Raw genomic sequence first — 17392 nt, forward strand, 5'->3', positions numbered from 1 at the left:
TGATTTTAGATCAATTGTGTTAATACAGTATGTCAAAATGAAAACATGACTGTAAATTCAGACACGTGAGGTTGTGCTGAAAAGAATGAGACCAAACAAGGCAAACAAATAGTTTTTAAAGGTGAAATGTAGAGGAAACATCAAAAGTAGTAAAACATGGCCAGTTATACCCTGGACCCCAGAGGGTTAAACTTTTTTTTTTTAAAGTAACACAATAGTTACTTTTCAAGTAATTAATTACTTTTAGAACATTGTAACTCAGTTACTAACTCAGTTACTTTTTTGAAGAAGTAACTATAATTAATTACTTTTTCAAAGTAACTTGCCCAACACTGGTCAAGAGTATCAAAGACTGCACTTTGATCAAGTAAAACAACTAAAAAAGAATTGCCTGGATCAGAATAGCTTATTAAAAAGACGAGTCTCAGTCTCATATGTATATTGCATGACAGGGATGTGAATGTACTTAAAACAACTGGTACCCTCATTTTTATTTCTTGAGATTAAATAAATCATGAAGTGCACTCTTTGGATATAAAGACTATTTTGCTTCTCCCGTCCTTAAGGATTTGTGTAAAATATAAAAATAATCAATAATCCTCTGAGACACCACAAACTAAAAGCCTCGACATCTCTCTGGGTGTGTCTGCTAATGGACATCAGAGCATTTGTCTGTATTTAATGGATGTTATGATATAAACAATCACCAAAAAAGATTATCTTTAAACTGCAATTAAAATTTTGAAAACTAGAAAATATCTGCAAACATGTGGCTGCCAAACAGTGGTGCTGCATGTTAAACCTGTGGAGTAAGGACCTTCAAGTGTTCATTTATTATTATTAGGCTCATATGACCTCAAAATCAACATAGAGGTTATATGACTCAACTGACTGATGAAGAAGAAGAAGAGAAGAAGAAATCAGTGGCTTGCACCAACTACAAGGAGTCAACCTAAACACTGTAACTGCTGTAAGGTGAGAAGATGGAGCCGTTTTACACAATTGTTACATAGTTACTGAAGGCTGTAATAAGTTTCTGTGAAAAAAAGAGTCAGAAATTGTGAATGCAGCCCTCCTCACGTGTCTGAAATCATCAGCATCAGTTCAGCTGAAAGTTAATTAACCGAGACACAGAAAAAAGGCCTCCAGCATGACGTAGGAACAAAATGAAATTCAGAGTGTCTTAGCTGTAAACCGCTCTCCCATATCCTATGACACACCCACACACATACAGACACACACACTTATTTCTACATTTGACCTCCGTTTCACCTTTGTCTTCCTCTCCGTCATCCTTTTCATCCTTTTTTTTGTCAAGTCACAGTGACTCAGTAGAATTCGTCAGTCACCTGACAGCACCCAAAATATCTCAAATAGCGATCAATGAGAAGGTTAAATGTCTGTACAGCTACATTTCAGCTACACTTTGACATCTGTGATCCAGAGGATTGTAACCTGTCCATCTACTGTGTCTGGGGGACAAATTCTTTCTTCTAACTGCCAAAGCTATTCTTGGTTTTATGAATGAAACACTTTATGATTATATTTTGAATTATGAAGGTATATCCAACTGGATTTCAAGCATTTTATTCACATTACTGCAAACATTTGAAGGACTGAATGGTCCTTTTAAGAGAACCTGTTTCATGCAAGGGCGTGTCCAGGAAAAGGAGAGGGTGGTGCCAGCAGATTGGACCTTAATGTTGTCCCAATCCCACTGGACTGGACTATTCTGGACTATCTGCAACATTTAAGTGATGTAATCATTACTTAATCAATAATTATGGTCCACTAATATGCCACTTTGTCTGTGATTATTTGTGATGAGTACTTTTACTTAATTACTTCAAGTATATTTTCTAAAACACTCTCAGAAAAGCACTCTTAGACTACTCAGGTAGAAGTTAGACTTTTACTTAAGTAAACAACCTAAATCTTCTTTTACTACTTTCCAAATGACTCAATCAATATAAAACAATTAGCTTAATAATAGGACTCCTGCAGAGTTCCATATTTCATTTAATACCATTTGATTTAGTGCACATGTCTGTGCCTAAGCCTGGAAGTTAGGATTTTGTAAACCAGTTTTCTACACTGTATAGTTCTGATAATATACTCTTCCAAGTCATTATTCTTGGTCTCCCACGTCTTAAAAAACCCCCTGGAAACACCTCTGGTTTCATGCAGACAAATGTAATAATCAACCTCCTAAAAACACTCTAAACAGGAGAAGGACAAACTTGGTAGTAGCCTGTTGCACCAAACACATTTGCTGAACAGATGCTGTGTTACTATGGCAACCTGTCTCATGATAACAGCATCAGATCACACTGTTCCAGTGTGCAGAAATCCTCCCTGATACAGCAGAACACAGATTTAACAAACAGATATTTCTGTGTCGTTTATACAACCTACATGTCATTCTAGTACAACTGTGTGTATCAGATGATCACATGACGCATACATTAGACCTCTGTGCACATACTGCATCTTTTTTCTTTTAACACAACGTGTGTGCATTTAAACCTCCACCCCTTATTCCACTCTTCTGTCCATCCATCCAACAACGCCCACAGCTCCCCCTCCTCCCTCCTTCATCTCCATGGCAACAGCCTGGAGGTGACACGTTTATTGACAGAGGCTGAAAGTAACCACTGTGCAGCAAACATGCGGCAGCGTCTCATTCACTAAAGTATCACTAATCCACAGCAGCGCTGCACGCAGGTGTGCGTGCATGCGTGCACACACACACACACACACACACACACACACACACACACACACACACACACACACACACACACACACACACACACAGATACGATGAGTGCATCTGACCTACATCTGCGCTCAGCCAACCAGCTCATAGTCTCTGAAGACTGAATTGTTGAAGGTAACCAGGGAGCAGGGTTAATGTATTGATCTGTTCATTATGAAGGACTCAGGCTCTTCTGTGAGGGGAGGGTCTCACAGGTGTCAGGTGGTGTACTGACAAGCAGATTCATAATTTGTATGAACAGAGGAGGGTGGGGCAGAAGGAGGCCATCTGAGCAAGGCTATAATTGCTTCAGTGTGTAAGGTTAGTCATAAATATCTGAGTCACTAAACATTTAAAGACAAACAAATCCTGTGAAATTGGACCTTGTACTCACCACCAAATATCTGACGTCTTTTGTATCACCTACAGAAACAATTAAAAGGTTTTTGTTTTTCACTGTATATTTTTAGAAAACAATTCCTCCTTTTGTTTTAAGACATTTCCTTGTTAAATTACAATAAAGTACAACAACATCAGCCATTATTAAATCAGCACTATTATTAAATTGTTGTGACTGTAATCTTTGACAGAAGTTTCTTAATAAAAAAGATTTTTAAGATTCCTAATGTAATCTGCACAGTTTATAACTGTAAACATGTAACTGCATGTACCTTAATACTGTACAAAATGACTTTTAATTAATTGCTTGAAATTAATCTTTCCTCATTTTTTTCCATGTGAAGATTTCAGATTACATTTAGAACAAAAAGTAGTTTTTTGAGTCAAATAAATGGAAACACGAGCTAAACTACTGGGAACCTGATGTTCTTCATATGTCACATACTTTCCACCATAGCATTGATTTTTGGGAGGAAATAAAATTGCTTTCTTATTTTTGTGTCAAATGTAGTGCCATGCTTTGTAACTAGAAAGCAAATCTTAAGGCTTCATTTATACTGCAAAAGGTTTCAACAAAATTCATTTAGCTTCAAACTGACATCTACTATGAAGGTTGTGTATCTCTGACAACCTGTTAGACTGTGACAACCAGAAAATATGTAAAAGTATCTGAATTTGAGGCAATTTATAGTTATGTTAACCTTTGGAAGCATATTTTCTAGTCCTCTAACCCTACATGTCTAATCTCTCTCTCATTAACCTAAAACAAACATACAGTAATAAAACTGAAAGTATAAAGTAGAATGAAATATGCATTAAGTCGCACAAAATCAGACACTGCTACTGAAATTACAGATAATGCCAGAATGCACAAACATACACATGGTATTCCTCTGGTGCACATTTGATACCCATCTGCAGAGCTTTGCATGACTCAGAGAGCTCTCATGGCGCACATACTGGCTTTTACCACCCACACAGCTTCACTTACACTCTATAAGGAAAAAAAGGGAAAGTATTAAAAAGAAATCCTTTAGTTGCAGTGACTATTCATCTGTTTTTCATCCAGTTCACTAAATGCAAACTGGAGCAGTAGGCCTGTTTTGTCCTACAACCGCTCTCTCTCTCTCTGAATGTGGGTCACACAGAATAAAGAATATTAAAATCTCTTGCCTGACTCTCCATCTTTTCAAGTCTGTCTGGACGATCACCGGGCAAATTTTAGGATTTCCAAACTGCAGGATGGAGTCTGGAGCTGGGAGCTTCAGGTGGTGTTTAAAAGGCTTCGCAGGACCCGCCCGTCGGTGCTGAAAACTGCAGCAAAAGGAGGAAACCTCATTAGGCGCTGTCCGTGGTACCAAACCGACTCCATCAGGGAGGACACGACTACTCTCCCCTCATTTCCCATCAGAAACCGATCTCAAGTTATCCGTACCATGCTGCTATAATGCAGGTTTAAATGGAAAGAAAAAGTAGTTGAAATAATAAAGTTAACCTTTTTGTACTCGCGCGACCTAATGCCGGTCAAAGTGGAGGTGCAGTAGATTATTCCCACCCCCTGCTTGCCCCCAAAGACCCTTAACCCGTGCACAAAGCGGACAAATAAAGGGTTCTCACCTGTCGTGACTGCCAGTCCGGACACAGGAGCTGCAGCGGTGGCTTTTTGCGGCAGTGCCTCCCTTCTTTTCTCATATAGGCTGTGCATACGGGAGCTGCGAGGGGAACCGCACGTAGTTGTAGTCTGTTTGAAGACAGCCTATGAGAAATGAGGACGCAGGGATGCCGTGAATGTGGCCGCGCCCCCTCAGAGTTTGACGTGCAGGATCTCATGACTCCTGCGCATCATCACCGCATCATCACCGCATCCCGTGAGGAGAGGCGGCGTCTATGTCCTATTATGGATACAGCCTTATTTCGGTTAGTTGGTCAGCTCAGTTAACGAAAAGACTAGGCGCATGCGCGGACGGAGTTTGCGTGAGCGAGTGTGGTGGGGGATGATAATGGTGAACCCTTCTTCCTCCCTGCTCCGTCCTGGTGTCCTCCTCGGCTTCCCATGATGCATCTCGCTGGTGACCTTGACAGAAGCCAGTGGACGACTGATGCTGCAGATGTTAATGGGAGGCGGGCAGTTGCCAGGGCAACAGGTCATGCAGTGCGGCACACAGGATATTCCAGCAGCAGAAACAACGCTGTGACTTTTGCACACTCACGAACATCCTCTCAGAATTTGTGAAGCACGAGCAGAGAAAAGCCACCAGTATGAGCTGGTGCTGAAATCACGCACGCACTGCAGTTCTTTCACGCTCACGATTCACGCGTGACAAAGATACAAACCAAAATCAGCTGACTCCCTGGAGGAGGTTTGTGTGGAACTATTATGCAATGAACGTAACACTTCTGTTCTGCCTCAGTGAATTTGTTTAAAAATAAATAAAAATCATTTGAGATTAAAATACAAAATAACCTTCTTTGCCTTTCGTCGTTTGACCTTAGCACATATGTTTCCTGGCACGTTTTGTCTTAGCAGCCACAACCACTAAGAGCAGTGTTAACCGCTTAATAATTAGAGAATACGTTAAAAATGATCATTTAAAATCTGATCACAGACATGCCTTGGAGATGGAGGCCTTGTAAGTGGTGTGGTGAATAGACTTTTGACAGGAAATTCATAGCATAAAATCAACGTTTATAGTTTATGTTGAAAGTTATTTTTAAAGGTACAGTTCAGAAGAATGACTGTTTCCGTTTTTGTTTTCAGTTCAATCATCTTGAGCTGCATCTCTACAACAGCTTTCAGCTCTCTCTCATTTTTTTGTTAAAAATCTTGAATAAAGTTAAAGATTAAAAGCAAATCATGGCACAATAAGTAATTTATATAACGATGCGCACCACTGTTTTCATGAGCTGTCTGATGATGCAACACTTTTGCATCGTGGGTCAGCATCATCTCCTTTCTTACCATAAAGGATGGGCAAGTGTCTCCTCTCCTAAAGGAGGTAATAAAGGAAGCATTGAAGCACCTTTCTGTAGTATTTAGAGAATTCAAACACTTGTTATAATGGCTGCCACACAGACACAGCTAAAAGCCTGAGTAAACTGTAAATTACAACTGTCAATTAGCAAAAGTCAGACATGACTCATAGTAACATTTTATTATGACATTTTTGTACAGAAATATTGGAGTGTTTCACTTTTATATCTTAAGATGAGACAATTGGATGGAGATCAACATTTCCTTAAATCTTCCCAGGGAAGCTTCCTGCCTCTATCTGATCGTCCCATTTCTGAACCTGCAGGAAAGAAAAAACAGGAGAAAATCAAAAAGTGGAGCAATAAATGCCTAGAGTGGAAACTAGCCTGAAACACAGCTGTGACTTTTACAACTTTAAACGTAGAGCTTCTGAGTGAAAAAGAATAATAATAATAATGGATTAGATTTATATAGCGCTTTTCAAGGCACCCAAAGCGCTTTACAATGCCACTATTCATTCACTCTCGCATTCACACACTGGTGGAGGCAGCTACAGTTGTAGCCACAGCTGCCCTGGGGCAGACTGACAGAAGCCAGGCTGCCATATCACGCCAAAAAGAAAACTGATGACTAAATTAAAACCAAGAATTTTGGAACAGAAGCAAATGAAGGTGCAGCCGAGTGAGACAGTGAGATTTGTTTCACGTGTAACTTACCCAGCTGATTGGGCAGAGACTCTTGTAGACTCTGCGGTACCAGTCACAGGGAGTCGTGTCCTGGTCTTTGGCTGACAGAACTTTGTTACATCTGTGGAAATCTGTAACAAAAAGAGGGGGACGAGCTGTCAAACCAGAGATGGACACTAAACAGCCAGCAAAGCCAGCCGGTGTCCTCGAGTCCTTTATCTGACTCAAGGACTCGAGTCAGATAAATGAGCCTGATTCTGTTTATCTGCAGTTTTCCTCCAACATCATACTATTGTCACTCTAGGACCATCAGAGTCACCGACCACAATGCCACACTAACGCATGGCTTGTTGAAGTGTAGACCTACAAAAATCAACCATAAACCGTGTATATTTATTTGAAACATCAGCATTTTAGCTGTCGCCCTGTTAGTTTTTGGAAGCCAGCAGAGACGTATATGGTATACGTATAATGCTACGTTGCTAGCAAGCTGTATGTTCATACTCGCACAGGTGCAACACACCTGCCAAGTAACAGGCCAATAAAACACTTGAATTTCACTCACTGAAACAGAAGCACAAACTTCTTGAATGATCTATATTTGTAAGCAAGACATTTTTCATGTGATTTTAATAAAAATGCTCCAAAAACCTCAGACAGCACAAAAATAGTAAGGAGGCTCATACAGTCATCTGCTACACTTCACTGTTAGCTCACGTGCCATTAAAAGAGACCAGACATCTAACTCGAATGACAAAATCAATCAGATTAAAAAAACAACAACAACAAAACATTCAAATCATCCTCTCCTGAGTTAAGTAGGAAACTGCCCATTATATATGCTGACGCTGCTGTGACACGATAGTCTCAAAGTCCTCATTTATCTTACATGGAACTGTTGTTAGAAACCCAAACATCATTTATTTATTTATGAGCCAAATGTCAACATGGTTTTATTATGTGACCATAAACAACCACGGTTCAGTCACTATTAACTTTTATAATTAAGAACCACAAATCATAAAATGCCGATACACCTGACATTTATTGTCGCACAAAAAACAAAAAAACAAACCCAAACAAAACCACAATCTGTTTCTGTCCGTCGGTGTGATGCGTTCGGGCTGTCACGTCACAGGACAGGAAATTTTAAAGAAACTTGTAACACAAATAAAATTGTATTTGAAAATTGTGTTAAAATACAATTAAAAAAAATATAAATTCAGATACATCATGAGTTTGGTTTGAGCTCTTGAGTTTCAGACTGAGTGACTTACCTATTAGTAAGTAAAATAATTAAATAATAAACTAGTCAAAAATCGTTTTAACATCAGATTGAATGTTGAGATATCAAAGTTATTTTGGAACTTTTGAGAAATTATGTTTTATCCTTAAAATATTTGACTATTTTTAATCAATAATAATAAAATTAAGATTTATCTGATCAAAGTTGAAATAAGTACTTGACATATTTTTGAACACAATAACTAACATTGACATGTATAAAATACCAACAAATATGTTGAAATAAGAAACAGTTGCATCGGGGGAGATGCAGTTATCACTCCTCTTAAAACTGGTGTAATTTTCAGCTCTTATATACATTAAATCCAACAAATATAAGTATTCATGGTAAAATAAGTGGTAATTTATACAAAAACAAAACAAGGAAAAATAACTTCCTATTTGTCAACCACTCATAGCAAATTCTCCTTTTTAAAATCGGGCTGTCAACACGCTTATTTTAGATATTTCAAAGTCATTCATCCATCCTTTTCCTCCACAGCTTAAAAATGAAGCCAGTGCAAACGCACCAAGAAGGTTTTCTAATGGGCACCTAAGCCTGACTGCAGAAGTGATTCCCAACATCCACAGAAGTAAACGTGTTTACAGCCTGCTACACAAATGGCTTTGGTCTCTACAGAGTTCTCCCTTCATAACAGCCTCAGGGAGACGTTCAACAGTGAACTGAAGCAAACGGCTGTCTGCCAGGCCTAATGTCTGATAAATAGTCACTGAACTGGACCTCCCAACCATCTCTGTGATGTTTGGGCATTTGGAGCATTTTTAATAGATGATCTGTAGCACGTATGCTGTGTGCTACAGATCATCCAGGAAGAGTGTGCTTTAGTTTTGGCGAGTCAAGTTTTTGTCTTTTGTTACTCTGTTACCTACCATTTATTTATCTATTGATAAATAGATATCAGTGTGTTGCACTTAAACATTTTATGAATGCTGCTTGCTAACCAAGCATTACCGATTGCATTGTGCCCCATCATCCATATAAGGTAACTTCTGGCTTCAAACCCTGCAATAAACAGGAGTTTCATTAGCCTGACTGGTTATGCCTGAGAAAAGATCATAGGTGTGTTTCACCGTTGTACACATGGAATAAAGGCCTTTCTGGCAGGAATCAAACTTCCCCCATGTGCAGCTTTTTTACCCTGAAGTGCAAAACTAAAGTGTCACAGCATTGTTATTGGTCAATTCAAGTAATGGTCCTGTAACAGTTATTCAGCATCAGATTATCGAAATGATTTAGGTTACAGTCACTTCAGATTGAAACTGAGTCTCTGTGTCTGGGTGGCATTTAGTTTTTACTGCACTTCCACAAAGACTGATGCAAACTTTTACTCTGAAAAATCAGCAGAGAAGCAGCATTAATCAAAACATTCATTACATATGCAGACGGATCAATACGTCTAACGCAGCGGTCCCCAACCTTTTTTGCGCCACAGACCAGTTTATGCCCGACAATATTTTCACGGACCGGCCTTTAATGTGTTGCGGATAAATACAACAAAATAAAACTAGTACCGGTACCGGAAAAAAAAGAAGATTTATTCATAACACTCGTGAAAAGACCCAGGAAAACCAAGTTAACGATAAAAATGATAACAAAATAACGCTGAAAACCGATAAAAACCCTGAAAAGCATACATTTCACACCTGAGCCTCAACTTTCGCGGCCCGGTACCAAACGACTCACGGACCGGTACCGGTCCGAGGCCCGGGGCTTGGGGACCGCTGGTCTAACCTGAAGCTGAATCACAGCAGCGATGAAAGAGATAATTAGAGAGTGCATTTAGTCTGCAGCAAATCCACCGTCGCACTGGGCTTTAGCATAGAAGGAGATGTGTTTAATTCTTTGAGTTTTCATTTGAAATAGAAACTAGCAGCAAAGCAACTTAGATTGATTTAAATATTGAAATTCAGACATCAAGCATGGGTTGTGTCGATTGTCAAAACTCATCGTCTCACATTTCTTTATAAATTAAGAAACACAGAAATAAAATTGACCAGAATAAGTTTGGAAGTGAGAACTGCTGCAGTTTAAACCCTCAATTAGTCTCAAATGAAAACAACAAAATCCACAGTCAAGTATTGGAAATACTCAGCAAACATGCCAAAAGCAGCTTTTATGTGAATAGATGATGAAATCAAAATGAGGGGAAAAAAAACCAGCAAGCAAATAAGTGAGAATTCAGCTGAAGGCCCCGAAAGACTCACAACGCTCAGCAGATTTGCAGGTTTCCTGTTCTTCACACATTTATGAGAAGCCAAACATTAGTCTGAGTGAAGACCCAGGCAAAGCTGAAGAGCACAGGTGCAAATAACCTGTGGCCATTTTTACCTGTCTGATTTCAAAGTTCAAGTTGTACTCAGTGTAAGAGGAAACAAGGAACTGGACCTGCGTTGGTCTGATGGAAGAAAACACTGAATTATGACAAAGGTTGACATGACTTTGCGTCGACACTGTGCAGCAGACGGCTCATTTACCCAGGTAGTTCTGGAAACAGTTGCGTGTCTGGTTGGTGTTGGGGAAGCGGGCATCAAACGGAGCCGTCCTGTAGTTCTTGATCTTCTCCTGGACCGCGTCTGACATTTTTCAGCTGCTGGAGGTCTGCACAGGATCAACAGCATGTGAGCAACGCTTAAATGTGACCATGCTGCACACACGGACTACAAGAAAGCGTTTATATCCACAAAGGATCCTAATAATAGTCAGTGAGCGCTACTTAAATAATATATCTTTAAGATGCGCTCTTTAACTGCAAACATTTATGCTGTGTGCCGATTTAAACACGTGACTACACCGCCATGTGAAACGTGATCCACTGTGGTCTTAAATATGTGTTAAATAATTTCAGAAAAAAAAGAGTAAAAATACAGCTTGTTCGGCATAAGCAAAACTAACTTCTAATTTGATATTAAGCCCATTTCCCCTGCCAGTAACTGGAAAATAAAACGAGAGTCCTGATGAATCCGTTCATTAACGACGTTATCGATAAAAATAGAAAGTTAAGATTAATCCTGCTCAGCTGTTTGTATAATCACACACAGCTTTTAAAACATTTTCACCACAGAACAAAAAGAAAAAAAGCACAAAAACAACTCACAGAGGCTCTAAACTGCGCACACACTTAAAATAAATTATCATCGACTCGCTATTCACGTAGAAACCTTAAGAAAACCAACTTACCGTCGACAAATCAATTCCGTTATAATCCGTGCTCCCGGTGTTCTGACAAAACTGGCAAAGCATGCTGGGAAAAGACGGCCAAAAAAACCCACACACAAAAAAATGGCGCCTCCACCAATGTTTGGAAAGGCAGCACTGCCACTTGCTGGACATACAGAGGAGCAACAAGCACAGATTTATTTTAACATAAAGGACTAAAAGAAAGAAGCCATGCTCAAAGTGTAGTTCTTTGCATCAGCACGTCTGTTCTGCTTGATTCTGTATTGTTGACTTTTTCATTTCATGGTCTTTTCCAACTGTTTTTTTTAAGCGTACCATGATTTTGGTCTTTAATTGCTTGTAAGGTGCCTTTGAGCATCTTGGAATACACATATGAATAAAATCTAAACCATCTTAGTAACCTTGTGTCCAAACCGCTTGACCTGAGCTGGATCTCTGATGTATTCATTTCTAATCCATGCTGGTCACCCCCCAATATAAATCTGAGCATCTCCAGCTTGGCCTCGTGTGCTTTTGTTATTCTCACCACACTCAAATCATACATCGTGTCTCTTGTAAACCTTGCTGCTGCTTTTCTGTTACAAATCACCCCTGACACTCACCTCCACCCGCTCTACCCTGTTGCTTTTGTTGGTTGACCCCAAGTGTTTAAATTCACCCACCTCCGCTTGCTCCTTGCAGCTGGACTATTACAACTGTCTTCCTCCTTCACACACACGTATCCTGTCCTGTTCTACTGACTTCCATTGCTCTTCACACAACAAACGTGATAAAATTATGAATATATTAAAATTTGCATTGCTATAAAATTTAAAGATCAAATTGATGGATCAAGGCAGAAAATTCCTGCAGCTCCAAATTAGCAGTGAATAATAATAATAATAAGCTATAAAATTACCAGGATAAACCTTAGCCTCCTGTGCATAAATTGGGAAGATCTCACATCAGGTTTTATTTGAATTAGTTTGAGTTTGCCCCCCCCCCAAATAAATAAATAAATAATTGTAGATAGATAGTGTATAAAAAACGAAGCTGAAAAACACAATGAAAGCACAGAAAAACATGGGGGATTTTCCTGAGTAAAATGTTTATTTGCTATAAAACTATTTTGGTGTCAGGTCAGAGAAGCTTGCCTCCTCTCACAGATCGTCCGCAGCTTGTTGGAGCATCTGAAAGTGAACCAGCTCCTGCTGTACACGACCCTCGGGGTGAGTCGACCACACAGATCCACACTGCTTTCACCCGCGTTATCCGGGTCGCGTGCCCAAAACCTGCAACACACATTTTATTCTGTTACCGTGGCAACCGATTCTCTGACATATGATAATGTTCATAATAAAACTCCCACAGTGTTTTAATCCCCTCACAGTAAATCCACAGTGGGAAGACACCGTGGTTAGGTTGCTTAGGAGTGAAATTCTCAGCTGCTTTGCAAATCTCACTTATACATAATCCACAATTACTGATGTGTGATTACCTTTTGTAATCTCACTACAATGTTATGTTTTACTGAATTCAAGACCAAGACCTCCAGATTCCAGAGTTCTGATCGGGCATGCTCAGTATGTGCCACACAAAGAAAGCCTCAGAGGATCTTATCCCCCAGTGTGGGGAACCACAACACAAAGATATTGTAATAATATTCATCAGGTAGTTTTAATATTGTGGCTGATCAGTTTAAATAGTATATACAAACAGGAAGGGAAAAATGTGATAATATTTTATTCCAACAAATATTTTACTGCTACTTAAATCTTATGCTTCTTATAATTAACTACTAAATGTTATTTGATTGTGTTGTCATCTTTAAAATTAAGATCAAACTCATATTCCATTATTGTTTATTATCTGCTCTTTAATTTGAGCATTTTACTTAAATTCTGTTCATCATTGTTGATTCTCAATTGTTTAAATGCACCTGTTATGTTATTATTAATAGCACTATTAATATTATTATTATATATACATTAATACTACTATTCTTACAATTGCTATGAATATTGCTAACATTGCTATTACTAATATTATTATTATTTCAACTGCTTTTGAAAAATAACAGACAAATTACTGGATAAAGTAGTTATTGTCTTCTTAAATCCCAAATGGGAGATAACAGGTTAAAGGAATGTGGCAGAATGAGATGGTGAAAACTGCACCAATGAAACCAGCTCAAAACAAGCGCAGCAAATGACAGATGACATTAAAGTGGCTCGGTGTAATTAATGTGAATGTATTTTTATATTTAGACCATGAGGAATGTTTGACTATGAACAGGGACACATACATTTTTAATATCTAGTCCTCTCATAGTTTTGTGTCCTGACAGCTGATCTGGCAAAATGTCCTGAGACAAACTTAAGGAGGAGATCAGCACATACTTGCTCTTCACCTTATGAGCCCTGTTTGTCCTGCACCACCTCCTCCTCTTCCTCATGCCTGTCATCATACTCACTGTGGTCCCTTCTCCAGCAGTGAGCCATCGCTCCACTGCCAGCCGCCGTCAGCGCCGCTGCTCCTCAGGCCTACCCAGTATGAGTCCCCCTGACTCAGACTCTGGGTCTTCTCCCACAGGAACTCCTGAAAAACATGTCAAACGTTACCATTTTGCAGAGAGAAGCCTTAATTTCATTCCTTAAGAACATTCTCTTTACTGTTGATCAATCAAGAACACAAACTGTCTCACATGTACAGTAAAAGAGCGAAACACAAAACCTCATTTGACCTCAAGCACTGGCCGCTCCTGCAGACGTCTCCATATTTCATAGAGGCCTTAAATCTATTCTTAACTTCTCTTCCTGGTGGTATGAATCTGTATGTCAAATAGTGTGTCCAAAAGGTAGGACATATCAGGAAGGGCATGTCAAATATTTACAACTGGACAGAGACTGAATATGTCATTAATGCAGGGAAGAAGATTTGTGAGAGGAGAAGGGTTCCAGCAAAGCTAATTTAATATTTATTATGTGCTTGATGAATAAATATAAACTGGAAATGACAGGACAGAGCAGGTGGACAGAGTAGTGTGTGTGTGTGTGTGTGTGTGTGTGCATTCACCTGCTCCTCTTCCGTCCTTATTATAGCCATGACGCCCCCCAGTGCCATGCAGTGGTACTGACTACTGATCCAGTCAGCTCTGTCCTGGCTGAAGAGGAAACATTTCTGTCCCTGAGGCGTCCAGCCAGGTAAGCATAGGCTGCACTCTCTTTCTGAGTGAACAATAATAATAATAATAATAAGGAATAGGTAAAAGATGTGGCTCAGATTACTCACCCCTCAAAGTTTGTTTAAATCTACTTTAAGCTTCAAAAGACCTTAAATGTCAAGCCAGGGTCAAGTTTCAGCAGTGATTTGAAATTTTCTAGCATCCTGTACATCTCAGTACAGTATTACTGTTCTCAGTATGAAATAATCCTACAACAGCACTGAAATCATGACATATTTTTCAACAAACTGCATTTTGAGTGTGTAAATGATTAAACAACAATACAGTGCTCCACAAGCAAGACTTAAATTTGGATTGTGTATTAGCTACAACCATTTAAAAGTTACTACAGCGCGACAGTCTGAAGGTGTTAATGTCAGGTTTCATTCTGAAAAGCCTGTAATAGTTTTATGGTTGTGTGTTTTTATGTTGTGTGGTATAAATATGTTTTCTACTTTACTTATATCACTGATTACAGACTGAAAACAAACAGACTAATATTACACATCCAGTTTCACTGGTTTAAATCAGTTTATCTAACATACTGGAAACTCGTCATATGTAATATGACACAAAAGCTCAAAGTGGATCTGTTATCTGAATCTGAATCACGCTCGAGTTGTTTGTCTTTTTCACAGCATAATGGAAATCAGAGCTTCTTTGTTAAATGGGTTTTTTGTAAACAGTTGTCTATATTTAATCTGCCGCTTGTTTGGCAGCATGACTGGGACATTATGTGGTTGAAAGAAAATGACCAAACTGAAACTGACATTTCTCTCTCACAAACTCGTCTGTGGTTAAATACTCGACCTTTATATAAGGGATTCATTAGCTTCTTTACCTTTCTGTTACAGCCTTATTATTAGAGCCAAGCCTCAGGTAAACCTTTACACTAAAACCACCCAGTTATCCACTGATGCGTCAGTTTTGAAGTCTGGCCATAGAAATGCCTGAAAACAGACACAGTGTGTACGAGGAACTGTCACAGGAACATCTTCGAAAAGTTGTGATTTTTGTGGGTGTAAAAAATGATTTTTTTCTCTGGGTTTTCTCTTAACACTTGTAGCTCTGAATAAAAAAGCACCCAGACTCACCACCAGTGGTAGCGTTGCTGATCGGGCAGTACTGGTTTAGAGCAGGGTACTGGGAGAACAGGAGCTGATATGACTGGTTGAGCTTCTCCAGCCCGATTCTCAAACCTCTCAGTTTGTTTTCCTGCAGGGCCGACTGGGACTGAGACACCAGTGTGAGCTGAACCACTGTGGTATCAAACACACACAACACACGCAGCACAGTGTCAGAAGATTGCATACACAATGTCTCATCACCCGTTACCATGGATACGGGATAATAGAGCAGTGTCAGACAGAAAGCAAAGCAGACTGACAGAGGTGAAAAAAGGGATGATTCAAAAAGAACAGAGTTAATCCTCTCTGCAAGCCATCGCGTAACAGAATTTATTCTAAAATAAGACGCAGAGACCGACGGATTTAATTCTCGACAAAATGACAAAAGACTCGTCCTGCTTTTTGTTGAAACACCAGAATCATGGTAAAATCTTCCTGCAGTACCTCCATATGTACGCTGTATACTAATGCAGTGCTCTCCAAAGGCAGGTTAGCAGTAGAAGAAAATGTATTTATTTATTTTTGTCCCTTTAGGCATTTAAAGTTCACAAAAATACGCCAATGACATAAAATTTGAGACTCCTGGTAACATTTGATAATAAAACCTCAAACTGTTTTTGATATTTAGTATCATTCTGTCTGTAAAAACAATTACTCAAAAAGTTTAGATTTTAAATGTCATGCCACATTTGACCTCTGACCTCTCCTTCAGACATTTAACAAAACAAAAATATTTAAAAAGTCTATTTAGTGTCATTCTGCCGCCTGAATCTTGTGTGAATTGTGACATTTTCACACCTGCAATCTCTTGAGTGGTGACTGTTGTTTTGAGGCTCCTCTTCACTGCGTTTTCTCTGAACAGCTGCAGTTATTTTCTGGTCCTGTGTTCATTTTGAAGCCAACCAGTGGTTCAAAGCTTTTCACGCTGTTGTAAGTAATATATGCGTCTTTGTTTTCGTTTAGATGAGCCGTTTTTGTGTGGCAGCCAGCACACCTCGACATCTGTGTATCAGCAGATGGAAAGAGTGAAAGAAAGAAGGCTAGTTACACACAACGCCTTTGTGTGAGCGCAATCGATGCAAAAGGAAACACCTGGGCAACAAGTTACATTTGCCAGTGTGAAGCGGGTCCACTCTACATAACAACACAGCCAAATTTTGCTATGCTGTTAGCATTCGCTTGGAGAACTTTAAAAATCATATTATTCTGAGCTCCACTGTTAGCAAGGATCTATTACACTCACTCTCAAACAAGGCCCTACGTTTTTATCCAACATGATGTGTGTTACTTCACTAATGAAATCCACTCTTTCTGTCTTTATTTTCTTTAAACCTTTGAGTATAGGATTTGGCCGGCGAGGATAGGCAGTATCTCAGGCACCACTGAGCTGTAGGTTCAACACAGACTAAAGTAAATGCCATGTACAGGCAGGTGCGGTGTAGAGATAAACTCAACTTTGTAAATTTTTGTAAATTATTTGAAAATATTCAAAATATCAGTTAAGGTCTTATATGTATATCAGCGCATTATCTCCCTCTCCTTTTTTCAGTAACCCATTCCCATTGGTCAGTGAGTTTTATAGATGCAAAGAGGCACTCACAGCAGAGAGTCTGGAGCAGAATGATGATGGTCAGTAGAAAGCAGAGCAGACAGAAGTAATGAGCCAGCTGTCTGTAGTGACCTGAGAGAGCCGACACAACAACAAAGGGAAAAAAGAAAAACACTTAAACATTTATAGACCTTTTTTACATTTCAGCAGGAGGAGA

General features: G+C 39.2%; 2 protein-coding genes across 3 annotated transcripts in view; both read right to left on the reverse strand.

Annotated features, from left to right (window-relative positions):
* slc2a3a (solute carrier family 2 member 3a) overlaps window positions 1–5251 on the reverse strand; it is a 20028-nt gene extending 14777 nt beyond the window's left edge. The window contains exons 1-2 of the mRNA XM_005745186.2: window positions 4775–5251; window positions 4331–4471 (exon numbers count right to left, since the gene is read on the reverse strand). Of these exons, the coding sequence (XP_005745243.1) occupies window positions 4331–4342 (12 nt within the window). The 5' untranslated portion in view covers window positions 4343–4471; window positions 4775–5251. The remainder of the gene's footprint in view (window positions 1–4330; window positions 4472–4774) is intronic.
* A 1039-nt stretch (window positions 5252–6290) lies between these two features.
* On the reverse strand, window positions 6291–11409 carry LOC102205570 (cytochrome c oxidase subunit 6B1-like). 2 transcript variants are annotated; one of them, XM_005745187.2, is made up of 4 exons: window positions 11298–11409; window positions 10595–10718; window positions 6845–6945; window positions 6291–6447 (listed from the first exon to the last, which is right to left on the reverse strand). In XM_005745187.2, exons 2-4 carry the CDS (start codon window positions 10698–10700, stop codon window positions 6394–6396), a joined length of 261 nt encoding a protein of 86 aa, XP_005745244.1. In that variant the 5' UTR covers window positions 10701–10718; window positions 11298–11409; the 3' UTR covers window positions 6291–6393. The 2 variants fall into 2 exon arrangements, with proteins under 2 accessions (XP_005745244.1, XP_005745245.1); XM_005745188.1 differs by lacking the exon at window positions 11298–11409 and adding an exon at window positions 11215–11279.
* Window positions 11410–17392: the final 5983 nt, after the last annotated feature.

This window comes from Pundamilia nyererei, unplaced genomic scaffold (genome assembly GCF_000239375.1).
Source record: "Pundamilia nyererei isolate P.nyererei 1_Seehausen unplaced genomic scaffold, PunNye1.0 scaffold00155, whole genome shotgun sequence".
Taxonomy (NCBI): domain Eukaryota; kingdom Metazoa; phylum Chordata; class Actinopteri; order Cichliformes; family Cichlidae; genus Pundamilia; species Pundamilia nyererei.